At 37.9% G+C, this 27,860-nt stretch overlaps 1 protein-coding gene across 11 annotated transcripts in view; it reads right to left on the bottom strand.

The window, feature by feature from the left end:
* cacna1db (calcium channel, voltage-dependent, L type, alpha 1D subunit, b) overlaps positions 1-27,860 on the bottom strand; it is a 137,771-nt gene that overhangs the window by 18,393 nt on the left and 91,518 nt on the right. For 3 of the 11 annotated variants that reach the window (XM_058389585.1, XM_058389586.1, XM_058389584.1), the window contains 25 exons: positions 26,767-26,805; positions 26,279-26,439; positions 25,374-25,599; positions 23,032-23,239; positions 22,257-22,377; positions 20,821-20,935; positions 19,507-19,564; positions 19,350-19,404; positions 19,137-19,263; positions 17,994-18,123; positions 16,345-16,404; positions 16,212-16,271; positions 12,478-12,584; positions 12,096-12,183; positions 10,202-10,309; positions 10,061-10,113; positions 9,233-9,379; positions 8,882-9,083; positions 7,367-7,525; positions 7,167-7,277; positions 4,349-4,432; positions 2,686-2,721; positions 1,861-1,989; positions 1,679-1,744; positions 1,429-1,520 (listed from right to left, as the gene is read on the bottom strand). In XM_058389585.1, the coding sequence (XP_058245568.1) occupies positions 1,429-1,520; positions 1,679-1,744; positions 1,861-1,989; positions 2,686-2,721; positions 4,349-4,432; positions 7,167-7,277; positions 7,367-7,525; positions 8,882-9,083; positions 9,233-9,379; positions 10,061-10,113; positions 10,202-10,309; positions 12,096-12,183; positions 12,478-12,584; positions 16,212-16,271; positions 16,345-16,404; positions 17,994-18,123; positions 19,137-19,263; positions 19,350-19,404; positions 19,507-19,564; positions 20,821-20,935; positions 22,257-22,377; positions 23,032-23,239; positions 25,374-25,599; positions 26,279-26,439; positions 26,767-26,805 (2,742 nt within the window). Of the gene's footprint in view, positions 1-1,428; positions 1,521-1,678; positions 1,745-1,860; positions 1,990-2,685; positions 2,722-4,348; positions 4,433-6,863; positions 6,948-7,166; positions 7,278-7,366; positions 7,526-8,881; positions 9,084-9,232; positions 9,380-10,060; positions 10,114-10,201; positions 10,310-12,095; positions 12,184-12,477; positions 12,585-16,211; positions 16,272-16,344; positions 16,405-17,993; positions 18,124-19,136; positions 19,264-19,349; positions 19,405-19,506; positions 19,565-20,820; positions 20,936-22,256; positions 22,378-23,031; positions 23,240-25,373; positions 25,600-26,278; positions 26,440-26,766; positions 26,806-27,860 lie in introns of all 11 variants that reach the window. The other 8 variants (XM_058389583.1, XM_058389587.1, XM_058389590.1 and 5 more) reach the window with 6 other exon arrangements.

The raw sequence follows: 27,860 nt of genomic DNA, 5'->3' as shown, positions 1-27,860 counted from the left end.
GAAATGATCAGTCTGTAATTTTAATGGTAGCTGTATTTGAACAGTGAGAGACAGACGTCAGACATTTCTTGTAGTTGGCCACCAGGTTTGCACACATCTCACATCTCAAGGAATTTGGGCCCACTCCTCTTTGCAGATCCTCTCCAAGTCATTAAGGTTTTGTGGCTGACCCTTCAGCTCCCTCCACAGATCTTCTATGGGATTAAGGTCTGGAGACTGGCTAGGCCACTACAGGACCTCAGTGTGCTTCTTTTTGAACCACTCCTTTGTTGCCTTGGCCGTGTGTTTTGGGTCATTGTCAGGCTGGAATATCCATCCACGACCCATTTTCAATGCCCTGGCTGAGGGAAGGAGGTTCTCACTCAAGATTTAACGGTACATGGCCCCGTCCATCATCCCTTTGATGCGGTGCGGTTGTCCTGTCCCCTTAGCAGAAAAACACCCCCAAAGCATAATGTTTCCACCTCCATGTTTGACGGTGGGGATGGTCTTCTTGGAGTCATAGGCAGCATTCCTCCTCCTCCAAACACGGCGAGTTGAGTTGATGCCAAAGAGCTGGATTTTGGTCTCATTTGACCACAACACTTTCACCCAGTTCTCCTCTGAATCATTCAGATGTTCACTGGCAAACTTCAGATGAGCCTGTACATGTGCTTTCTTTAGCAGGGGGACCTTGTGGGCGCTACTGGATTTCAGTCTTTCACGGCGTAGTGTGTTACCAATTGTTTTCTTGGTGACTGTGGTCCCAGCTGCCTTGAGATCATTGACAAAATCCTCCAGTGTAATTCTGGGCTGATTCCTCGCCGTTCTCATGATCATTGAAACTCCATGAGGTGAGATCTTGCATGGAGCCCCAGACCGAGGAAGATTGACAGTCCTTTTGTGTTTCTTCCATTTGGGAATAATCGCACCAACTGTTGTCACCTTCTCACCAAGCTGCTTGGCGATGGTCTTGTAGCTCATTCCAGCCTTGTGTAGGTCTACAGTCTTGTCCCTGACATCCATGGACAGCTCTTTGGTCTTGGCCATGATGGAGAGTTTGGAATCTGATTGATTGCTTCCTTCTGTGGTTAGGTGTCTTTCATACAGTTAACGAGCTGAGATTAAGAGCACTCCCCGAGAGTGCTCCTACTGTAATCTCAGCTCCTTACCTGTATAAAAGACACCAGGGAGCCAGAAATCTTTCTGATTGATAGTGGATCAAATATTTATTTCACTCATTAAAATGCAAATCAATGTAGAACTTTTCTGAAATGCGTTTTTCTGGATTTTTTTTGTTGTTATTCTGCCTCTCACTGTTCAAATACACCTACCATTAAAATTACAGACTGATCATTTCTTTGTCAGTGGGCAAACGTACAAAATCAGCAGGGGATCAAATAATTTTTTCCCTCACTGTATGTGCATGAAAACTCAGATCAGGTTTACCTAAACAGCAGGAGTACAGCTTGTGGAAAAGTCTGGAAGTTGTTGTTGCGATTAATTTGGGCGGTGTCATCCATTGCGATCTTCCCGAACACCTAAACCAAAAGCGACACATATCAGCATCACAAATCAACACTCTGGCTTTCGGGTTCCGCACTAAAGTCATACCAACCGATCCTCAGGTACCTCATACACAGTGACTATAACACACTGCACTTATATATGATCAGTATAACACAAACATGTTTTTAACCTGCATCCCGATTACTGCGTAGATGAAGAAGAGCATGGCTATCAGCAAAGCGACATACGGCAGAGCCTGAGGGAAACAGAGGAGAGGTAGAAAGGAGATAATCAGCGACGCTAATTATATCCGTTCACCGTCACTATTCCTGTTTGTGATGAGGTGGTGGATGAGGCTACACCGAAGCACACCTGAAATGACTTGATGAAAGTCCAGAGCAGTGTCCGAATTCCCTCTCCTCTGCTCAGCAGCTTGACCAAACGCATGACTCGAAACAGACGAAAGAATGTGATTGAAATTCGTCCGCTATCCTCTGTGTTCTAAGACCAAAACGAAGTAAGTGAGAGAATGTACATGACAAAAAAACAAGCACAAGCAAAAAAAACTTTGTCGGCGGATGATATAGTTGATGGGAAACGTACATCTGAAATGCAAGACCACTTTAGACTTACAAATCCCATCATCGAGCACTCTCAATGAAGAAAAAAAAAAAATTAATATGTAGTGTTTTGTGAAGTATTTGTGAATGAGAGTCTGTTTGCAAATCTACATCTGAAATATTACAAACAGAGATGCATGCAGAGAATATGATCCACATCCACTACTGAATGGACTCCTCATGGACTCCATTTCCCATGCATCAGCTACGGCTATCCATGCCTTCGGATCAGGCTGTCTTATAAAACATGCATTCGGGATTTCGGGCCACTCAGGCATCTCGACATTCTTCATTCTCATTAAAGTCCAGTGGGGGAAAAAGTTTCCAAGGAATTCCATTTTAGAAAATAAAATATGAAATAAATCAGGTATAAGAGACTCAAAATGAATGAGACTTAAATAAAGATGAATGAAAGGCAGTAGGTGCTTATTAACTGCTTCACACTCATGCTAAAACTCATGACTCTGCTAGCTTTCATCCATTCAGAGCCATTCTTAGCTTTGCTGAATGAAGTAGTCCTTTGAAAAGTAGCACTAACAAACGGAGGTACAGTACAGTGCAGTATGGGGCTTCTTACCCCTTGCTCCACTGCCACTATTGGAGCTTCGGTTTGCTTTAAAACCAAAGTACTAAAGTTAACAACTCCCTACATCATTCCTTTTTTGTTTACTGAATAACATCTAGTAATACTACTACTACTACTACTATAATAATAATAATAAAAACAGTCTAAAATTTTGTTTAGCTAGTTTACTGTTAAATTCAACATGCAGAAAAAACATGCACACTAACAAAGAGAAAGAACACAGTCTACTTCCTTAACCTAACATGCCTGATGAAGAGATTTCCATTCCGAATATAATTGTTTTGTATATTTACATGTACAGTTGAGTGCAAAGGTTTGCGACACCTATGTCTTTTTGAATGGTAAAAACTTCGCCGATTTACTTTAATCGACAATTCTAAAGAATTTCAAATGTTAAAATTATCAACAATTTAATGATATTAACCAAATTAGACTCCTGTGTGGAAGGAGAAACCGAGAAGTATTTGCTCTGTCGTACGTTGGTTCTGTCAGGGATACTAGGCAATCTGTGAGCTCATGTATGTGGAAGAGGGTGGATATTGCTTTCCTTCGATTGTGTTACGCTGCAGCATAAGTCGAAAACGATGATGCTGAGCGGATTTTCGTGTCTCACGAAAGAAAGAATCCTGCTGACCCTCCTTCACCCTCCCGAATAGCTGCTGTATGATAGGCTAGCTAGTTGGTAGGAACTGGAACAGGTAGGTAGGAACATCAGCTATTTGACATGTGACAGTAGTGGAATATCTGCTAATCAAACCTGACACGCTATATGCCTCCAAATCACACTTCATATAGTAAATCCTGGCTCATTGTAAACTGCGGCTGAAAAGAATCTTGTTTCACATTTTGCACTTCTCATAGATACCCTGGGGCTAAGAATTAATCCTGGATATTTATAATCTGATGTTTCACACTGTACACTCTTAAACCCGGGATTAAGCTTCTTATCTGCGTATTTGCTGCACCAGCAATCATGATGGGATATAGAATGTGACTAATTTAAAAAAATGGCAGCTCAATGTTTGGTTAGCACTACATACATGCTGCTAAACCTGCTTCAGAGCAGGGTTTCATAATCCACTGGTGAAGAAGTTGTGTTTTTTTAAGCCTGGTTTAAAAGTCGAAATTACACGTGTGAAATGTTTCTATACTTGGGGTTAAAAGCAGGGTTTAGAATGATGATACCCCAGAGTTAATGACCGTTATGACTTGTTGCGTTTGTTTATTAATTTTGGTCCTAAATATTTTGCACTCAAATGTAGCCTGGGAATGTTAATATTCTAAAAATACATATACAAATTAAATAAAAAGAAGTTCATAATAAAGGTAAATATTGGAATTTTCATCTCTAGAAATCACTTCAGAAAACACACACTTGCAAGTAGCAAATATCCTGAATATATGACTTACAACGTTACATTACAATGCAAAGCATGGGGACATTAATACAGCAAAGTTTTATGTGTAGGGCCTTGCAGATATCCTCAAGCATTACTGCTGATGTTTTGTATTTTTGTGTCTATACATACTCAAACATCAGAATAGTCAATGTTGGAAGTCATATCGGTCAGGCTAGCGTCTGCTAGGAAACCACTGCAAGACCCTTCACTCAGGAGGGGGATTCAGCCAAGCAAACAGGTGCACCACTACTTACATTGATCTCTGTGATTGCAATGTCAACGACGCTACCAACAACAATTAAGGCATCAAACGTGTTCCATGCATCGGTAAAATAGTGCTGTTCACACCCACCAAACAAGAGATGTGGGACAGGAGAAAGAAAGAAAGAAAGAAAGAAAGAAAGTGGAAGGGAGGGGGAGGGGTAGAAAGAGAGACACAGAAAAGAAAGCCAAAAGTTATGATGGTGCAGCCATTGAAACAGAGTTGACGAGGGAGCACTGTGTTTCTGTGTATTAGCTTTACGGACTTGCTGGATGCTAATATAGAACATCATAATAATGTGAGATGTGATGCAGTTCATCGTACACGTCGTGTGCGCATAACATTATTTCATCTCCATGATACCGTGGCACGGCTGAATTCTTGATTCTGATTGGTTTATATTAATGCGCCATTTCCAGTACATTACCGTTTCTAGAGTAACAGATCATTTATAGGGACTGATATGGGAGGCAATTCAAATAAGGTTTTTTTTTTCTTGAAAAAGAAAGAAGAAAATAATTTTAAAATATCAATAGTTATTTAAAAATATCAATGTCTTCTAATTGTTGATGTGGTTTGTATAATATTGAAGAATTTTTAAGTCTCTGGTGTCACCACTTTGTAACAATCAGTACATTTTTATTTGCCAAAATAAAGTTTTTTTTAGGACAGAAATTCCTGGTTGTGCTTTTATTGTAAAGTATTTTATCAAAAGTATGAGACTGGTGGAAAAATGGTGGAAAAATGTTTCTTGCTGCTATGAAGCATGTTAGTCATTCTCCTAGTGGGGTCTGTGGTCGTCCATGAAACAGAGACAGGATTTCCACTATTTATTTCCTTGTTTTATTTTTATTTATTAATCTTAATGTATTTATTTTTAATAATTGATATATTTATATTAATTATTGTCTTTATTTTTCTTGATATCTTTACTTATTTTTATTTTTTTTATTTTTTTAAAGCACATATAATTTTATATTCATGATTCCAGTTTTTGTTCAGTTTAGTTTCTTCCAGTCCACCAATTAGATTGCCGTTCCAAGGATGCCAATATTTCCTCTAACCACACTGTGAGCATGATGCCTCTCTCTTGGATACTACCGCAGTGTTCAGCAACATCGGCATATATTTTCATTTTACGTAAGAATATGAAAGCTCATCAGTTGAAGATAAAAAGGAAGAAGAGATGCCAGTTTCACTGGAAGCACCTTTAACTGGAATGTAGAAATTAATGGGAGCTAGCTAGCCAACATGCTATAATTTGTGGGAATGTGGGATCTACTTCCACTAGCAAAAATAAACCGAATATTTGGCTTACACAATAATGCACCAGCAGGAGTGTACTTGCACTTAAATATCAGTACAGCTGTGATTCGGCTATAAATGACAGCTGTGTCAATATGGTGAATTAGCTTGTGTTCAGTATAACTCCATTTTATTTGTTTGATATTGCTTAATTAAGTGCTCACAGTTATTAGACTGTTTGTCTTCTTTAATTGAAATCAAATAAACAACTCTCAACAACTCAAACAAGTAGGTCTGTAAGTAATGTCAACAGGAAACATTTGCAGTAGAAAGCTCCAACAAAAAGCCAAAACATCATTGTACACACATAAATGATATTCCAGATGCTGATCTGTACTGAGGGAATTCATGGAATGTATTTTACACTTAGAGTTCCTGGTTGTAAAACTTTTAAGATAGTTATAAAAGCAGATGTTCTGCAAAATCTGTCGTATGTTGTTGTTGTTGTCCTCCCTGTTTGGGGTCGCCACAGCGATCTGCCTATTTAAATTTGGCACACAAACCATCCCTCCTATTTAATCCATTTTAACTTCAGTGACTGGGTTGGTTCCCTATCTGGGAATTGAACCTTGGCCATGCTGGTGAGAGCGTAGGATTCTGCTGGACCACCGGGAAATCCATCATATAGATGTTTAAATAGTTCTAATTAAATGTTGTACTCATTGTGGTATAAGTATGGCATAAGTATAATCCATATGTATAATAACTGTGGCATAAATAAGGAATAAAACATGTTGGGCCTGCCTTTGTAAGCAACTAAATCAGCGACGGTGTGGTATGTCGTGTTTGGAAAGTCATGTGTATATATATATATATATATATATATATATATATATATATATATATATATATATATTGCACTTTATTCTCTGTTTCTCAAACCTGCTGCAGAATTTATTCTAACTGAATGTAAATTCCGTTTAAGACTCTCGCAAACACAGTGCCCCCCTGTAAGCAGAGCATGGTTACCATAGATACAGTGTATATTTATAATATTTTGACACTTTCTAGTGTGGCCTGGATCTATGGTGTCCGCTCTGGTGGTTAAACTCAGTATACATAGAATTTGCAGAGGTGATATACAGTACAAGGCCTGTGTCCTACTTCAACAAGCCCAGAGTGAGAGAGGGGTAAGAGGATGAGTGGAGTTAGGGGAGTGAGGGCGGGGGTGCGGGCCGGGCCGGGGGCGAAACTGTACTCACATCTACCTGACTCAGAATGATGTGTACTACGCTGCCAATCACGACCAGGGCATCAAACACATTCCAGGCATCGCCAAAATAACCCTGGGCAAAGAAGGTTAACATCCAGCCGGAAAGGAAGGAGGGAGGGGGGGGAGGGGGGGAGGGGCAGGAGAATAAATATGGAGGGATTAAGTTAACAGCTTCTGGGACAAAAGTACAAATCTAAGGGAACCTTTGGAATTTGGGAAGAGAGGAAAACTCCACAGCAAAATCCTATTCTAGAAAAGAATTCTCTCTGCAAAATAAGGTCAGGTAGCATACCCTGGGTTTGAAGGCGATGAGTTTAAGAATCATTTCCACTGTGAAGACTCCCGTGAACATCATGTTGAGAATGTCCATAGCATAATTAAAGCGATAAGACTGGCCATGATGCTGTATGGACAGTAAAAATGAGGGAGTTAAAAGAAATACATTATACATATATATATATTATATACATTTCAGAAGCACTTCCTGCTTACCTGAACAGCCAGACAGAGTGTGTTAAGGATGATGAGAATGAACATGACATATTCGAACCCAGTGGAATTGACGACATACCAGAACTTATACTGGTAGTGGTTTTTTGGAATATACCTCCGCAGTGGACGAGCTTTTAAAGCGTACTCCACGCACTGACGCTGTTGAGGACAACAACAGAGCAGACAGACACAAAGTACACATTCAGCTAATCTGAAACAGTTCAGGAGGAGGAAAAGGAAAAGAATAATTAGAATTAGAATAAAGAAAGGAAAGGAACGGAAATTAATCAATAGTGAAGAAAATTGGAAAAAGAAAAGAAAAGAAAGGAAAAGAAAAGGAAAGGATTTAATAATGAAGGAAATCAGAAAAAGAAAATTAAAGAAAAGGAAGGAAAGAAAAAAGAAAAGAAAAGAAAAGAAAAGAAGGAAAGGAAAAGAATTAATAGTGAAGGAAATCGGAAAAAGAAAATTAAAGAAAAGGAAAGAAAAAAGAAAAGAAAAGAAAAAAAGAAAAGAAAAGAAAAGAAAAGAGGGACAGGACAGTACAGGAACGGAACAGAAAGGAAAGGAAAGGAATTAATAGTGAAGGAAATTGGAAAAAGAAAAGAAAAAAAGCAAAAGGAAGGGAAATGAAAGGAAAGGAATTAATAATGAAGGAAATCAGAAAAAGAAAATTAAAGAAAAGGAAGGAAAGAAAAAAGAAAAGAAAAAAAAAGAAAAGAAAAGAAGGAAAGGAAAAGAATTAATAGTGAAGGAAATTGGAAATAGAAAATTAAAGTAAAGGAAAGAAAAAAGAAAAGAAAAGGAAAAAAAAGAAAAGAAAAGAAAAGAAAAGAGGGACAGGACAGTACAGGAACGGAAAGGAAAGGAATTAATAGTGAAGGAAATCAGAAAAATAAAAGGAAAGAAAAAAGAAAAGAAAGGAAAAGAAAAGAGGGACAGGACAGTACAGGAAAAGAAAAGAAAAGAAAGGGAAAGGAAATCGGAAAAAGAAAATTAAATAAAAGGAACGAAAAAAAGAAAAGAAAAGAAAAAAGAAAAAGAAAAGAAGCAAAAGGAAAGAAATTAATAATGAAGGAAATCAGAAAAAGAAAATTAAAGATAAGGAAAGAAAAAAGAAAAGAAAAGAAAAGAAAAGAGGGACAGGACAGGACAGGACAGGACAGGACAGGAAAGGAAAGGAAAGGAAAGGACAGGACAGGACAGGAAAGGACAGGAAAGGAAAGGACAGGAAAGGACAGGAAAGGACAGGAAAGGAAAGGAAAGGAAAGGAAAGGAACGATAAAGAGGAAAGGAACTGACTGCAAGAGCACTGCCAGCCACTATAAATTCAGTCATTTGAACATGATGTTTTATTTTTCTATACTGCAGCATTACCAACATTACAGTAAAAGTTTGATGCACATTTTTATTATTATTATTATTTAATCTTACATTGTGTGGATAAAAGCTAACAGCAAACAAATGCTCTAGCCTGAATTACATTAATACTTCACAATCCATCAGCCTTCAGACCTGGTTTTTGTCCAGCTCACAGTTCTTGTACTCCTTCTCTCCCTGCTCCTGGAAGGTGACAATGACGAAACCCACAAAGATATTCATCATGAAGAAGGCGATGATGATGATGTAGATGATGAAGAAGATGGAGACCTCGATGCGGTAGTTGTAGATGGGCCCCATGTTTTCTCGGTTGGAGTCTATAGCCTTGTATAAGAGACTTGAGGGAAAATAAATACATGCAAAGAGCCAAAAGGTAAAATAATAATACAACAAATCTCCAGCAGTCCAGAATTTGGCAGAGCTTACTGTACATGTGAATGTATGTATGTTTTATTTGTATTGTAAAGACAGAAGGTGCTCTCTTACGTTGGCCAGCCTTCAAAGGTGGACACAGTGAAGAGAGCCATCATAGCATTCAGGACGTTGTCAAAGTTGAATTCGCTGTTGTTCCACTTCCTCAGCTGCACTTGTGGTAATGCATTATCACCAATATTGTACTGTATGAACATCCCCCTGTAGAAGAGAACCACACACACACACACACACACACACACACAATGCGAAATGGTTTAACACAATGGCACTATCTGTAACTGTGTATTGATCTGCATCCTTACCCTTTTGTTTCCTATCTTTTCTTTTCTATTTCCTTCCTATTATGTCCTTTAATTTCCTCTTTTTCCTTTTTCTTACTTGTTTTTTCTTTCTTACCATCTTTTTCCTTTCCTTTACTCTCCTCTCATGTCCTTTTATTTCATTTCCTTCTCTATTATTCCTTTCCTTTTATATCCATTCCTCTTTCTAAGTTCCGTCCCAATTATTTTCTTTCCTTTCCTCTTTTTCCTGGTTGTTTCTTATCTTTCCTTGCTTTACTTGTTTAGTCTTATAATCTTTTTTTATCTCCTTTCCTTTCCTCCTTTTCATTCCCTTCCTTATTAATCCTTCCTCTTTTGCCTTTTCCTTTCTTTCCTCTTTTTCATTTCCTTCCCTATTATTTCCTTTCCTTTCCTGCTGCTGAAAACACTGGAAATCTCTGACATTTCCTCATCCTTAGCTCAACATCACTCAAGAACCTAAAAACAAATGCAAGTCCACATATTTATTATTGTTTTATATATAACTGTTGCAGGTAAAAGGTCTGGAGTTGATTCCAAGGGTTGAATTGAACTGTAACTATTGACTTTTAACACTCACTGGCATTCTTCTTTATTCAGCTTGGCTTCGTCTGAACAGCGGTAAAACTTCCCCTAGACAAAACGAATACACCTCAGTTCAACTGTTTGTTAACATAACATAAAAAATGATTACTTCAGTTATCGTGTTTGATTAACTTACCTTGAAGAGCTGCACCCCAATACATGCGAACATAAACTGTAGCAGAGTGGTGACGATCATGATGTTGCCGATGGTTCTGATGGCCACAAACACGCACTGCACGACATGCTACAAAGAGCAAATGGGATCAATTCAGAACTTTCATATGAAATGATCACAGTGTTCAGTCTCATACATAATGTGAATGATCATTAAGGAAGATGTGTTAATAAATTGAGTTCTTATCAAATAAATACTGACGTCAGAACAAGTAAAACATATACAGAGTCAGCTAGTTCACCTAAATGTGTCCTTTTTTTTTTTTTACAACCTTTAACACACTGGCAGTGCCACAGAAGCCCTGTTTATAGTGTATTGGTGTATGAGGTGCTATCAAAAATCAAGAACATATATAAGAATAAATGAAAAACATCCCCTGTTTGCAGTTCTCCATTAAAACAGGGCTTTGTGAATTAGTCAGCCGTTCTAAATGAGTCATGAAGGTGAACAAAACACTTTCAGCCATCGCAATACACTGAGTGGTTGCTTCTGCTGCTGCTGTGCTTCGTAATTTCATCCTGCAGCTGTATTTTTTGATCCAACACTGACTTTTTCTAGCATCGGTTAATCTCCAAATTGCCCTAGAGCTGTGTACCTGTCACTGGCCGGAAAAACTGACTCATAAACTGAAGGGAACCAGGGTGACCTTTAAAAAACTTCCAAAAAACATGCAAACATGCAAAGCATTAGCAAACTCAGAACATCTTGTACATATAAATAAAACTGTAATTCTATAGGTTTATTTCATGTAGTCTTTATATATCTTGGTATTTCTCAGTCTTTCAGCTGGCCATGTGGCCTTTCTCCAAGTATTTCTCCAAGTGCATGCAATAATAGTTTGCATTATTTTTTCCCCTAAATATGAACATACAATCATTATATAAAATAAAACAAAACAGAAACTGTTATCTGCTACATTATATTGCTTGATCTTAAACAGTCACATGATCAACTCAATGAATCGGTGAACAAATGTGAATGATTCATTTAACACTGAAATGAAAAGTTTTAACTGTAGTCCTGGGCAAAGCCCTAAATGGCAAGTTCTTAATGGTCTAAACAAATAATTTGTCAGAATATTAGCCAGAATTAAACAAATACACTCCTGAGAAATCATTTGCTTTTGCTCCGATGAACTGTATGAAGAAAAGCTGGATAAGGTGTTATGTTGTGGGGAGACTTTTCAGATGCTGGTACTGTTGTGCTGAATCCCCGTGAAAGGTCAATAAACCAGCTGTCTGCAGGTTTACCCACAAGGCCTAAACAAGCAAAACTTTGGGAAAAGTTGTCACATCATAACTTACTTTATCTGTTTCATTCTTGCTTATTTCTTGACAAATTATTCACTTTTTCAAATGTCTCCATCTATTTGCTGTACTGCTTCTCCTACACGGGGTTACAGGGAGACTGGAGTCTAATCTAGGGGAGTTAGGGCACGAGGGGGGACACACCCTGGACCAGGTGCCAACCCATTGCAAGGCACAATCACACACACACACACACACACAAACTCACACATACACTAACTCACACACTGTGGACAATTTAAAGATACCAATCAGCCTACAATGCATGTCTTTGGACTGGGGGAGGAAACCGGAGTACCCTGAGGAAACCCCTGAAGCATAGGGTGAACACACAAACTCCATGCACACAGGATGGAGGCAGGTGACTTTAATGGGGTGTCATCACTAAGCTATTAATTCTGGTTAGCTAATATTATATTAGCATGATAACTCATTATTAGATGTGCTCATTAGCTACATCTAATAACAAATAAGTAGTTTAGAACTAACATATACACACACACACACACACTGTCACACTGTTTTCACAAACCGAGTGCTGGTCTTACTTTCAGTCCTTTGGCCCTGTTGATGGCTCTAAGGGGACGAAGCACTCGCAGTACTCTCAGAATCTTCACAACGGAAATGGCTGAGGACCTGTGAACACAACACACATTTCACAATAAGCTCTCTCTATAGTTAGAGTTAGGGTCCAAATGTATTTGCATTTCTTAGTAAAGTATATCTGAGGCTTTCAAGTAAAGGAATGACATTTCTTTACATTTGAAACTTTAATCTATTTCATACTGCTTTCTCATCTCATAAGAGACAGTTCATACTAAATAATGTTTGAAGACCTAATGGAACTTGTGTTTTGTTTGTTCTAAAAAAGCAATGTTTTTTAATTTGTTCTAAGGCTGTGTTATTCTGTGTGTGCTGGACAATACATACTGTATGCCAAAGGACACCAAAGAGACTCCAACAACTAGCAAATCCAGCAGGTTGAAGTAGTTTCTGCAGAACGCTCCTTTGTGCAGGAATGCGCCGTAAGCCGTCATCTGAATGAAAATGTCACGCGGTGTGAATAACAGCCCGGCAGACATGTAACAGACAGCATGCAAAAGTAAAAGCCACGATCGGAAATCACTGCCTGCAGCAAGCCAGGCATATTACTGAACCCGAATGCAACAGTATACACACGTACATTCATCTCAAATATTAAAGATTATGTGATATGAGATCATTCAGGGCAGTTGTGGTAGTATTTTAGTAGGATTGTGGTTTTGGATGTGACTTCAGTGGAATATTCCAGTATTTCTTCAACATCATCATCAATCTACCTAAACTGTGTAATTACGACAAACAAGAACTTTCTGTTTTGAAAACAGAAAATATTTACTCCAAGAGAAAGACCTCCACTATAACCCTGTGTTCACACTGGCAGCAACACAACATAATGGCTGAAAGTAATGACATTTCAATAACAGCTGCTGATTTCTGGCAATGGGGATGTCTGGAAAGAGCAAGCGTCAAATATTATACATATATACTCCTGGGAAAAAACCCAAAATGGCAAAATGTGAAGCTTTTAATGGTCGTAACCACAAATCATTCATCAAACAATTAGCAAGACTACAACAAATACACTGCAATGGCTCATTTACTTTGCTGCAGTGAACATTTTAGGGAAAAGCTAGAAGCAGATCTTGTTAGAAGTACAATAGTGAATGCGCCTGTACCACAGTTAAACATGGAGGAAAAGCTGGTATGGTGTGTGAAGCTTTTTCAGATGCTGGGAGTGCTGAGCTGCTTCACTGTGAAAAGTCAATTAATAATAAAATCAATATAAAACTGTCTACAGGTTTACCCACAAGGCGTAAACGTTTAAAATAAAATCAATGGGAAAAGCTATCACATACAAAGTTACTTAATCAGTTTGTTTAATTCTTGCTAATTTCCAGGCCAATGATTTGTTCTTAACGCTATAAAAAGGACCAGTATTTTTAACACAAGAAACAAAAAAAAATGAATTTACACAAATTCTTTTGACGCTTAATACGCCTGTGTTGTTACGTTTTTTAGTCGATCATGAGTACTGAATGCTTAAACTACCCACTGCTCTTCAGAAAAATCCTCCAGGTCCTGCATGTATTTGTCTTTCCAGCATCTTCTACATATTTGATCTGAACAGCAGCTATATAATGATGATATCCGTTTTTTTCCACACTGAAGGACCTCGAACACAACTACTACAAAAAGCACAAATATTCAGCAATATTCAGCTTTCATTAGCATGATGTATTTTGAACAGGAATATTCTGTTAATTCAGTAATGATTTTGTTTTGTGGGCTATTTTATTTAAACATCTGTTATGTGAAATACCTTATTCAGGGCAGTATTAATTAAACTATATATAAATCAAAAATAGGATCTCTCTTAATTCTTTTGACATGAATAACATTTTGCAGATTTTGCAAGGCGTACACTATATTGACAAAAGTTTTGGGACACCCCTCCAGATCATTGAATTCAGGGGTTGTTTTTCAGGGGCTGGGCTTGATCTCTTAGTTCCAGTGAAAGGAACTCAATGCATCAGCATACCAAGACATTTTGGACAATTTCATGCTCCCAACTTCGTGGGAACAGTTTGGCGATGACCCCTTCCTGTTCCAACATGACTGTGCACCAGAGAACAAAGCAAGGTCCATAAAGACATGGTGTGGTGATCAAGTTTGTTGTGGAGGAACTTCACAGAGTCCTGACCTCAACCTGATAGAACATCTTTGGGATGAATTAGAGTGGAGACTGCGAGCCAGGACTTCTTGTCCAACATCCTGACCCCACAAATGCGTTTCTAGAGGAATGGTCAAAAATTCCCATAAACACACTCCTAATCCTTGTGGAAAGCCTTATCAGAAGAGTTGAAGCTGTTATAGCTGCAAAAGGGCAGGCCAACTCCATATTACATTCATGTGCATGTAAAGACAAATGTCCCAGTTTTGGACTGGCTCACGGTCTCTACTCTAATTCATCCCAAAGGTGTTCTGTCAGGTTGAGGTCAGGACTCTGTGCAGGCCAGTCAAGTTCCTCTACAACAAACTCACTCATCCATGTCTTTATGGACCTTGCTTTGTGCACTGGTGTGCAGTCATGTTGGAACAGGAAGGGGTCATCGCCAAGTTGAGAGCATGAAATTGTCCAAGATGTCTTGGCATGCTGAAGCATTAAGAGTTCTTTTCACTGGAACAAGCGTGACCTCTGAAATACATTTGGAGGGGTGTCACAAAACTTTTGGCAATATAGTGCATGTTAAATTATGGCCCCAGCTGTAACCAATAGAGTCCAGATTCCATCCAGCAGTAAACAAAAGCTAAGCATTAGTAAACAGTTTAGAGCAATTTAAGCCACGCAAGATAAAAACTCACTGCTAGTGTGAACACAGGGTAAAGCCAAACAATGCTCTGTCCTTTTCCGAGTATAGGAAAAAATGGCGAGACTCCTGTATATGGTGAATATTAACAAGCTACAGTATGTATGATGTATATTAGCAGATGAGGATGAAAAAATGCTGGCATTTTCCTTTATGGATAAAGCTTACTTGAAGAATACAATGAAATGTATCACTGGTGGAGTTTCTATTCAGATATAATATGCTGACTGATACCTCCAGGCATTTTGTATAGGAAAGTAATTCAGGATACAACAATAAGGCCACCAGGTTAATAAATGATCCATAATTACGTGATAAAAATCAACAGATGCAGATTTTGACATTATACGCCTTGCTTATAATGTCAGCATGTTAATTGCTAGTTAAGATGAGGAATTCAATGACAAATCTGTATGAATATGATTAATATTAATCAGACCAGGTCAATCATAATTGTGATTCTCTTTAGACAGATTCCTAGTTTCACAACAGATCATGCCTTGCCTTGGATGCATGAAATGACATTCAATGTCTCTGAACTCCACCAGACAAAACACACTCAGAAGAAGCACAACACAAAAAAACAATTAGACAAATTAAACATGGTCTCCAAGTCAAACAAAGGGGGCTTTAAATCTGATGTGCACGACATTCTACATTATACTCCATTACCACTAGCCCCTGTACATTCATTTAGTACAAAATGGCAAATCAGTCGTTCACTCTAAAACACTCTACTGGGAGAGTTTCATTCCAGTGCTGCTAAAAATCCCACATCTGTTTCCATTTCTTTTCAGTTTTGATGCACTGATATACAGACAGAAGTGCAGATGCAATGTTTCATGATGTGCATGTGCATGAATACCATGACGTTTATGGGTATGAATACCATGCAACCTCTTGCACCGAAGTAAACATCTCACAGTAGGCAAGCCTGCAGTTAATATTTTAGACCTGCCATGTAGTCTGGAAAAAAAAAAAAAAAAATTGCTACTATGGTGTTAAGCAGTGGTGTTGGTTTAAAGACTTGAGTCAGGTTACATTGCACTATAATAAGCCGGCAAATTACAGATCTAAAAAAAGAAGAAGACTATAAATCATATTTGCCAAACAAGAATGCTTTTTAGACATCTTCGTTTACTTAAGAAGAGGAGCAATGCTAACAAACACGTAGGAGTGCGATGGCCTCTGTGAGACGACTTGACACAAAATGGTGATGCAGCAAGGCCGACCATACCAGAGAAACGGGTTTACCTTTAAAATGATCTCAAAGGTAAATATACTAGTGAAGACATAATCGGCATAGCCTAGGACCTGTGGAGGCAAGAGTCATAGCATTAACAATGCTTAGCCAGTACAAAACGTCAAGGCATGGAGAAGCAATTACCTTCAGTAGGATCTCTACTGTAAAGATAGCTGTGAAGGCATAGTCAAAATAACCAAGAATCTGTAAAAGGGTGACATGACAGTTAAGAACAGACAACAAAGGAGTGTTGGTGACAAATCTAACTTACAGATCGTTTTCCTCACCCCCAATGAAGTTAATCAGATAAATCCAAAAGACCTTAGTCATCAAACTGGAGCTGTGAGGCTAATGTAGATTACAAGCAATCAAAGTCAATTGGAAATACAGTGTCCTGCCTAAGTATTCATCCCCAGTTTACTATTTGTTACATGGATCCTTTAGAACTGGAGAAATTTTTCCAACATGCCCTTTGGCAAACTCCAAATGGGATTTTAGATGGCTTTCCCATTCTACACAGCCCAGGCATAAATGGAGGCCCTGTGAAAAGCTTCTCCCATCTGAGCAGTCTCTCCAGCTTGTTCAGTTACCCTTAGCCTCTTGGACTATAATACCCTCCTGACGTCCAAGAATAGGGGGAGAATTCTGATGCAAGGCACTGGATATACTCATGCACTGACCTCAAGTCACAAGCCTTGATCAAAGACCTGACTGATTGAGTAGTTCAGGACATGGTAACTTATATCTGTAGAAACTAAGATATCTGTACATTGTGTATTTGAAATCTATAACCAAGTGCAGACCGATCCAAATGACAATGAACAGTAAAAGATGGAATAACAAGGTTAAGGCAAAGCTAAAGTGTAGGCAGGTCCAGGGTTCTAGAATCAAAACAATGTGGTCTGTGATTCTTTTTTTTTGTTGGTGTGTCGACAATCACAGCCGATCATTAGTTCTCATAGTTACTACCGTGATTATACACTTGAACTACAAAATATTATTTTAAATAAGCCTAATATTTATACGATGGGATTATGTTTGGACCGTGTCTGTAATATTCATGTTACAGTTAAGCAGGTCGCTGACTGGAAAACATTTGAGAACTCTTGCTGTAGACGAACAGTGGTTAAAAAAAAGCACTAACTGAATAATTCAGAGTTAGTGCTCAGGTGATGAGGACTTTTAGTGGTGTGGCACAGATCCGTCAACTGTGTTCAGCATTCAGGCTTTCTTCTTCGTGCACTGTATCATTGGTTACTTGTTGGATATGTTTATACTAGTATTAGCTGACAGCACACCCCATAAGCCCCCAAAATTGTTCAAATGGTCAATTTTACAAACCAGGCTATTTGAAAACAATACTGCATAACTTAAACAGTGTAAATAAATTAGCCAAAGAGCTCCAGTTTAAAACTATACAACACAAAACAGGCTACATCCAATTCACTTCATTTAGGGTATGTGGAAAATTTGGAAAATTTGATTTTACAATAAGCCATTTCTTTAAAACTCAACTCATAATTTAGCTGACCGATCTATGATACACAAGGAAGGTTTCTTAGAAAACCTTTCATTTCTGCACATAGACAACTGCATAAAGAAAGTTAATAAGTGGTGTGTTTTCAGATTTGGACGCTTTGGAAAGATTTCATGACGTTAGAACAATCGAGAATAGTAATAAAATAATAATCAAGTAAATGAATGCCTTTGAGCATCTTTAAATTTAGAAATAAATGGTACCTTTGTCTACTTGTTTTGCTACAGTAACAGGTATTCTTAAGGTAAGATCTTACGATGTTCCGTGCAGAGAGGCTCCGAATGGGATCCTCGGCTGCCAGCGAGAAGGAGCTAAGCATGATGAAGACAAGGGTAATGTTGGTGAAGATCTGGTGGTTGATCAGACGATAGCAGCCCACTCGGAACCTGTAGAAATGTGAGAATGAAGATGTAAGGTACGTCACTCTCCAGAATTAGTCGCACCAGTCATATAAATACCATTAAGCACAATTAGGCCTAATAAAAAGGTTTCATACTGTTTATCTGAAGCAGTTGGATATTGAGTTGGAAGATGAAAAGTGAGGGTGATCGAGGAACAAGAGAGTCCAAAGATCACATTCTCAGCATTGCACAATTTAATCGATTCTTATCGTTGTCATGTTTCAAAACTGAAACAAAGATATTTGGAAGCACTGCAAGGAAGAAAACTTTCCTGAGAGCATCTCATAAAATATAGTGCCTGGATTTCATCAAGTATCATTTGCAAAATGCATGCACACAATTTCTTTTTGTTTGGCTATAAACAGGAACTGCACACAAGGAAAAGCCCTGTTGATGCTTTAGGTAAGTAGTGTGTTTAAGGCTCATGCAATGACTGAAGGTATCATGAATTCTCCTCAGGATATTTCAGCCCAACTATCCAGGCTGCCTCTACCGGGTGGCTTTTGACAGCCTAGAGCCAACATACTTCCAAATCAACATGGAAAACACGGGTTTAAGAAACACCAAGACAAAGATCATGTGGTCTGAACTGAAGAGAAAAGTCCACATCTAAAAATCTAAGAATAGAAAGGAGCATTATGTATATATAAAAAAAAAACAAGTGGACCATGACTCCTAGACAATTCTTCATTCCTGTTCTCTAAGGTCTAAATATTTACTGTGAGATGATTTTGGAAATGCTAAACAAAATAAATCTTTAAAAATTCAGATCATGAGCTCACAGTATGTGGGGAAGTGGTAGCTTAGCGGTTACGGCGTTGGATCAGAAGGTTGTGAGTTCAAATCCCAGGTCCACCCAGCTGCCACTGCTGGGCCCCTGAGCAAGGCCCTTAACCCTCAATTGCTCAGTTGTATAAAATGAGATAAATTGTAGGTCACTCTGGATAAGAGCATCTGCCAAATTGTTAGAAATATAAATGTAAACGTGCGTGACTCACGGATTTGTGTGGCTGAAAATAAAGAAAGCGGTGCCCTCTGGAATGGGTGGAACCTTCTCCTTGAGGCTAAAGTCCGACAGCCTCTGAGGACGGGGTTCTGATGGGACATCTGTGTCATCGTCCACATCTGTACACACACACGGTATCAGGGAGCACATCTTAAAATATATTATAGTGTAGAGAGAATACAATCCATATAAGCAGAAAGTGCACCTGTAGAATTCACTGCCTCTCTTTCCTCATCCGCTGTGTCCTCCTCTAATACGCCCTGTACGACAACGATCACACAATTTATTAAAAATGTTCAGAAATTCACCAAGAACATTTTTTTTAAAGAAACATTCATATGGAATGTCTCAACAATTAGTACCTTGGTTTCTCCATCTTCGGCTCCTTTATCCTCTTCTTTCTTGTCCACGCTGCCTTTCCTTTTGAAAGAGACGCCTCAGATTGTTAAAAGATTTACTAATTTAAAACACCTTAAATAGATATTTAAGGGCAGTTGTTGTGCAGTAAATAAGCATGTATTTATTTGATATTAGAATTTAGTTAATTTTTTATGCATACATGTGACAAAGTAAACAAGGAAAGGTCATTGTTTTCACCTGACCATTTAAGAGTAACTTGGGTAAGACATCCTCTCATTTCCAACATTACATAACCTTTTATTGATAAAGTTTAAAAGGTTGTTGTTTTGATTTCTTATTCATACACCGTCCACTTTAATAGGAACACCTTTAAACCTCCACATCTATGCAATTATCACGTATCTACTCAGCTAATCATGTGGCAGCGGAAATGTGCAAAATAAATCATGCAGATACAGATTATGAGCTTCAGGTAACGTTCACATCAAGCATATGGGAGAAAAAGTGTCATTTCTACCTTGGCATGTTTGTTCCAGTTAGGCTGGTTTAAGTATTTTAGATTTTCATCTACAATAGTCTGTAGAGTTTACACAGGACTGTGAGAAAAAGACAAAAAAGAAGACTGGAAGTCTACAGTAACTCAAATAACCATTCTTCACAAACCTTGATCTACAGCAGAAGCCCTCATAAGGTTCTACTTCTGTCAGCAAAGAACAAGCATTTAAGGGTAAAATGATGCTTTTCTGCTCAATATAGCCGTAAAGAGTGATTATTTGAGTTACTATATTCTTCCTGGCAGCTAGAAATCTGGACAATTTCCTCTGACGTCTCATATCAACAAGGCATTTCCACCCACAGAACTGTTACTCATTCAGTGTTTTTTGTTCAGCCCATCAACCAACAAGCATGCCATGGTTAAAGTCACAGAGGTCACACTTTTTCTCCTATCTGATGTATGATGTGAACTTTACCAGAAGCTCTTACCTACTATCTGCACATTTTAAGCATTGTCTTGCTGCCACAGGTGTACTGCCCAAATACAGTGGACGATGACGGTATAGTAACGTACAGAGGAAGGTCAAAATTCTACACTGGTGAACGTATGTCACAAAACTGATATCTCTCGTGACAAGATAATTACAGATAGACTTAAACATTTCAGAGGGATAAAAGAAGGTCATGAAAAGTCATATGCAATACTCAAATACTTTTTGGTTTCCAGACGTATTGTCATTATAATATTTTATTCATAGTCAGCTGGATAAGCATCAAAAAACAAAATCCAATCAGAGATTGACTACAGTGAATACAGATACCTGGCTCTTTTCTTCCTCCTGTTCTCCTCCTCTTGCTCTTTCTGTGCCGAGTTCAGGCTCTCAGCATCAGCCAAGTTGTCCACGGCAATGGCCAAGAATACATTCAGTAGGATGTCTTATCAGAACAGTCAAGAATCATAAACACATTCAATAAAAAATTCTACGAGTAAAAATACATGAATCACTAAGTGTGTTCCAGGAAAAGTGCTTAGTTAGTTCCAAAAAAAAAAAAAAAAGTCCATTAATACCACAATGAATATCGTTATACATCCTCATACTGAAAAATTCATGTCTGATAAACAATTTAGTGATTTATTTATTAAGGGAGGCTTCTTACATTTACAGTTTTTCTTAGTAAAAGACCTGGAAACCGTGATTACAACACGGATGGACTACTTTCATTCTCTGTATACAGGCATTCCTCAAACTGCCTTACCTAACGCGCAAAGCAAAATACAGCGTCTAGGGACCAAAAAGAGGGGTCATATTTCTCCTGAATGGCTTTCTATTGCGGCCAGAATTGATTTAAAAATCCTTATTTATGTATACAAAGCTGTTTCTGGTCTTTCTTCCACATTACATTATTGGACTTCTCCACTCTTACTCTCTCCTACCAGAATGCTAAGCTCTCATGACCAGCTTCTACTATCTATCCCTTGTTGTCATACCAAGACACAGTGGTGATGGAGGCCTTTTGTGCAGTTGGTCCTATTGCTAAAGTTCTCCTCATTCACCTAAGGTTTACTCACTTTCAAAGCTTCTCTTAAAACATATTTTTATTCTTCGTCCTATGACGTCATTTAATGTAAGGTTAAGTTATGATATGGAACAATCATTGTTTTCTTATCTTGAATGCAAATTAATTTTCTAGAACGGAAGCTCAGACAGAGTTTCAGGGTTTCTATGGATCACATTAGTGCTAATGCCATTGTTTCTATACTAACAACTACTCATGTCCAATGCTCACATAAACGGATTAAAAACCATATTTTATTGTTGCTATGGTGACAGTAACGGTGTTGTTTATTAAGCATTTTTGGAAGGATTCTCCAGTATCAGCACTTTCTTAAAGGTCAGAGGATAAAGCTGAACATCTTCAGAACAGAGAGCTTTGCAGTTTCTCGCGGAAACAAAAAGATGCATTTTTTTTGTTTGTTTTATTAACTAAAAAAAGAAAAAATAAGAAAGATGACTAAGCAAACAACATTAAATGTAAACATAAAGTGAATTAAAACATATGGCATTCTTTAATTAGTCAGCATTGTAAAATTGGGGGACAAGAGGAATGAAACACTTCAGGGCTGTACTGTTAGTGGAAAATAATCAACTTCGGCATCATACCGACCGACTTTTAAATATTATATATATTACACTGTGCCTTTAGATAGAAGACAATATTTTCTTCTTGTTGGTGGACCTCACTGAAGAAAGGATACAGTTTCCACAGATGAAAAGGATGATGAAGTAGATGCACACCATCATGCCTGAAGAGGAAGGCCCTCCGTATGCCATGATCCCATCATACATCACTGCGTTCCAGTCCTCACCTGTCAGGATCTGAGACCACACACAGGTTAGACTTAGCATGCTTGTGAGGATTCTTCAACTAAGAAAACTATGAATGTAGATAATTAAAAGAAACATAAATCTAGCTGTAACCTTAACCTTAGTAACAAAGTTTTTGTTAAGTTTTTGTCTTAAAGCTGCAGGTTTCCTCACCTGCCAAATGTCCTAAACAAGGTCAAAACTGTCCCATATTCCTGTTCTCATTATTCTACCTAAAGAGATTGATGCAACTGAGCTTTAGTGCTTTATTCTGTCCAGCTCAACTAAATTAGTTTTCTGAGCTAATTCTCTGTAATTATGTCTTAATTCTTCTGCTAGGCCTGTCTGTCTAAAACATTTTATATTTTTAATTGTAATTCTTAGTTATGTTTTTGCCATCTAACAGCAGTGTATCTTTCCAGAATCGTGCTTTAATTACAGGACATACTGTACCTGTCTTGCATCAAAAATTCACCAATGATTAGACAGATGAGCAAACCAGTGGGTTAAAAAAAGTACACTAGTGTGTTAGTATAGAGAATGAATCGTAGATAAAAGGGGCTGTTTCATGATGCATATGCTAATAAAACATGTAAGGAAAGCAAGTCACAGATCCGTCAGGCATTCAGCTGCAAGTTAGCATCACTAACACACACACACACACACCTGAAAGACAGTGAGCAAGGCCTGAGGGAAGTTGTCAAAGGTGCTCCTTTTAGTCACTGTTTCATCAAAGTTGAATTTGCCACCAAAAAGCTGCATGCCCAGCAGACTGAAGATGATGATGAAGAGGAAGAGCAGCAGTAACAAGGAGGCAATGGACTTCATGGAGTTCAGCAGAGAGGCAACTAAGTTACTCAGAGATGCCCAGTGCCTGAAGGAGGACAAACAGCAAAGAGGAAATTTAGAAGACGGATTATATACACTACTCAAAGAAAGTTAAGGATATTCGGCTTTCGGGTGAAATTTCTGGATGCACTTCAAATGCACTATAACCTTTACAGGTGAACTTAATTTGACCTTCTCTACACTTTTGAATGCACATGTCCAACTGTTCAGTGTTTCAGTACTTTTTGCATAACTTGCTGTTCTCTAACAAGATGATTAATGGAAAAATTCAAAAAACTGGTGTTTGATCCATAAATCGACCGATACATTTTCTGGATCAATTAGAATTGGTATTTAAACAGTCCTCGTCACCATGCTGTTCACATTTTGACATCATGAGACCAAGACCACACCTAACAATTGATCAACAGTACCTCGCCATTGTGAGGCTTCAAACAGGATGTTCTCAGAGGGAAGTGGCCACTGAGCTTAGAGTGTCACAGAGTGTCATCAGCAGGTTGCGACAGAGATACAGAGAGACTGGAAGAGTCACAGAAAAGCATAGAAGTGGACATCCTTTGGGCACATCCCACGTTGATGACTGCTTCATTGTGAACAGTGCCCTGCGGAACCGGATGATGAAAGGCACATTTAAGGGAGGTGAGAGGCACCCAAGTGTCACGTCAGACCATTCGAAACCGTTTAGATCAGTGTGGTCTGTGTGCTAGAAGACCTGCAAGGGTACCTGACCACACCACCAGGCACAGGCATCATCGTCTTGCATGGGCCAGGGAGCATTTACGCTGGACGAGGGACCAGTAGGCCTCAGTGCTCTTCTCTGATGAAAGTCGATTCACATTGAGCAGAAATGATGGCCGCCAACGATGTTGGAAATGTCAAGGAGAGCGCTATGCATCAGCCACTGTTGTGGTGGTGTTACAGTCTGGGCAGGTGTGCTACTCAATACAGAACTGCCCTACATCATGTGAATGGTACAGTGACAAGCCAATACTACCTGAATAACATCATTAATCCAGTCATTGTGCCCCTGCATGAACAACACAGGCCTAATTTCATCTTCATGGACGACAATGCTCCAGCTCATCGAGGTCGCATCATTAGGGAACGGCTGCTGGAGGCTGGGGTACCTCAAATGGAGTGGCCTGCACTTTCTCCAGGACTCGTAACCCTGCACCCCAGAACCTCAATGACCTGAGGGCCGCCCTTCAAGAAGAGTGGAATGCCATGCCTCAGCAGACAATAAGTCGACTCGTGAACAGCATGAGACGTTGTTGTCAAGCTATAATTGATGGTCAAGGGCACATGACAAATTATTGAGACACTGACATTTTTTGTTGTGGTATACCCACCACTGTTGTTGGCTTTTGTTTCAATAAATTGTTTGAGATGAGGAAATCACCATTGCATGCTTCTACTTAAATGCCCTACTTTCATGATATAATATCACTGTAGCATGAACTTTTTACATTTTCCATAAATTTCACCCAAAAGCCAAATATCCTTAACTTTTTGTGAGTAGTGTATATATATATATATATATATATATGTGTGTGTATAATATAACTAACACTCACAGATTTTATTGTTGATCATGATTTGATGAAAAAAGACTATTATTAAAAAGTGATATGTTCATTAAAAAGTGCTGAAAAATGATGTTTGTAAAGTCTGTAAATACAGACCTTAATATATGAAATATTTTATATACAAAAATAAAATAAAAATTAAATAAAAAGAAAAAGAAGAAGAAAAATAAAGGGAAAAGTAAATGAGGAAATTTTGTATTTAAGGGAAATATTTGTAATCAATTTAAAATTAACTGCATTATTTTACATTAACTTTTAATAAATAATTAAATTACAATTTCTTTCAACTGTTCAACTGTATTTTTTTCTTAAACTATGTAAATAAAATATCTGCAATTTATTTAAAAATACAATTTCATACAATTTTTAAATTAAATGAAAGTGAATTAAAAAAATAAAAACTTTTATACAGTTATTTCAAATGCATACCATTCATTAAGTACTATGAATTATTTAGCACAGCAGGGAAACTAACAGGAGTAGTATGAATGATGAGACTGAGGGGTGTAAGTTTGGACAACATAGTCTGAGGCCCTGATAAATTTATTGAATAAAGCCCTGCCTGTCACTCACCGGGTGACTTTAAAGATGCGGAGCAGCCGGACGCAGCGGAACACGGAGATGCCGAGAGGTGACATGATCTCCAGCTCTACGAGGATGGTCTCCACGATGCCGCCGCACACCACGAAACAGTCGAAGCGGTTGAACAGAGACACGAAATACGCCTGCAGGCCCAGGCTGTACATCTTAATCAGCATCTCGCAGGTGAACATGGCCAGCAGCACCTTGTTGGCTACATCTGCAGACAAATTGTGTAGTTTTATCATTTAAATTAGTTAAGTTAAATTATTAATGGATGAACAGACGACTACTCTTATCTTCATGACAGCTTAGCTCAGGAACTGAGCTTACAGATAAAATCCACTTTCTTTATAAACAACATGATATATAATCTTCAAATCACATCCATGTGGGAAGTTTTTGGAATTACCCACAATGCTGTTTGACTACCTGCTGATAGTGGTGCAGTGAGATTTAACCCTCACCACATTATCTAAAGAGAGCGATGCGGCGGAGCTTTAGTTCTTTATTCTGTCCAGCGATCTCACCTCCTCATCTGTACACTCTGCTCAAACAGATCAGCTTCCCGAGCCTATTCTCTGCCATAACATTTTAGCTGTGCTTAAAGTCTGACCATCATCGTCTTTACTGCAATACACTGGATTTTTCATTAATATCACACTGGAAGTGGTGAGTAATAAAAGAAGCTCTTGCTAGAAAAAAATTCCTGCAATAATAATAATAATAATAAAAACACGTGCTTCCTATTTCATAGACATTTTCTTTCCACAGACATTTCATTCATCTTTTATGAATCCCACACTGTATTGTTATAAAGTCTTGACCCATTGGCAAATCTGAAAAAAATTGGTATGCTGAGGTTAAACAAATGTAGCTGTGCATGTGCATTTGTGTACCTTGTACTTCAGTGATCCAAACAGGCTGGTTGTAGTGTTCAGAGGATATGGTGAGTGTGTTCAGGAACACCAGGACAATCACCAGCCAGTAGAAAGCGGTAGATTTCACCGCCGCTCTGCACTTCCTGCGATAGAACCTGTTCCAGCGTCGCCAGCTACGGCTAGAGAAGGACGGAGGAGTCAGCTCCACATTTTCTTTATAATAGGGATACAAGTCATGCCACATTTCACAATGGGTTGAAAATGAGAGTGGACTGATGCTGTAGATCTGTGTGTGCACTCAGGAGTACCATTGGTGGTCAAGTGTAATTGAATGAAGTAAAGGTGCACGATATATACAGTACACATGGTCATATATCTTTGAAGAACACAAAGTGTAAAACTACACAAACACCGGCATGCAGAAGATGTGATTTTTTTTTTTTTTAAAGGAAATGAAGATGAGGCATGCAAGGCTGATGTTGATCACAGCATAAAAAAACACTTACTTGTTTACTGACCTGAACTTTGACTTAGTAATTTTTTGACTGAAAGAGTGACATCATAATAATGCGGTTATTACAACACACTTTAAAATGCACTTTATTAAAGGGCACTGACTTACAGCACAACTCAAAGCTTTGATACTTATTGAAATGAAGACAATATCATTATGAAGGAAAGAAAAACATTTTCCATGAAGCCCGGATTCATAAATCTTTTAAAGCGTGATTACTTTTAAGCATTCTTTATGAGCTTAAATAATGAAGACTCCTAAAACACTTAATAATGCACTATATCTAATTCCCTGATAACTTTTAATCATGTTGTTATGCAAGTGTCACTATTCATTATAATGCTATATGCTGTATTTTGTAATGTTTTACTGTATTTTGTAGATATTTTCTTGTTTCCTTTTTTAATGCTGTAATCTGTCCTTAATGTTAGCTCTGTAGATATAGTCTGTATGTTTATGGCTTTTGTTTAAAGTTAGCTCCTTCTGTTTTGTGTTTTCTGTCATAAAACTCCCTGCAGTTGCATTCGTCTTCATCTGACAGTGTCTTTATGTAGTGTTTTTTGTGAACGGTTGTTTTTATTTTGTCTGTATGTGTTGTATTGGGGTTTTTTTGTGAACTATTGTTTATATATATATATATCTAGTAACATTTATTTTTATTTTGCATGCATTTTTTGTTTTTGTCAACAATTGTTTTTACTTGGTTTGTATGTGTTTTGTAAACAATTGTTTTTCATTTAATTTTTGTGAATATTTGTTTTTTGTTTGTATTATTTTTTGTATTTCTTTTTTTATTTTGTCTGTATATGTTTTTATAAACAATTGTTTTTATTTTGTCTCTATTTTCTGTTTTTGTGAACAAATGTTTTTTATTTTGCCTGTTTTTGTTTTTAGTAAACAGTTGTTTCTGTCTGTATGTTTTGTTATTGTTTTTATAAACAATTATTTTTATTTTGTCTGTAAGGGTTTTTTTTGTTTTTGAAAATAATTCTTTTTATTTTGTCTGTAAGGGTTTTTTTTTTGTAAACAATTCTTTATTTTTGTCTGTAAGGGTTTTTTTGTTTTGTTTTTGTAAACAGTTCTTTA

This window comes from Hemibagrus wyckioides, linkage group LG05 (assembly GCF_019097595.1).
Source record: "Hemibagrus wyckioides isolate EC202008001 linkage group LG05, SWU_Hwy_1.0, whole genome shotgun sequence".
Classification (NCBI taxonomy): domain Eukaryota; kingdom Metazoa; phylum Chordata; class Actinopteri; order Siluriformes; family Bagridae; genus Hemibagrus; species Hemibagrus wyckioides.
The sequence above is the reverse complement of the archived record's forward strand: the minus strand, read 5'-3'. Positions and strand labels throughout refer to the sequence as shown.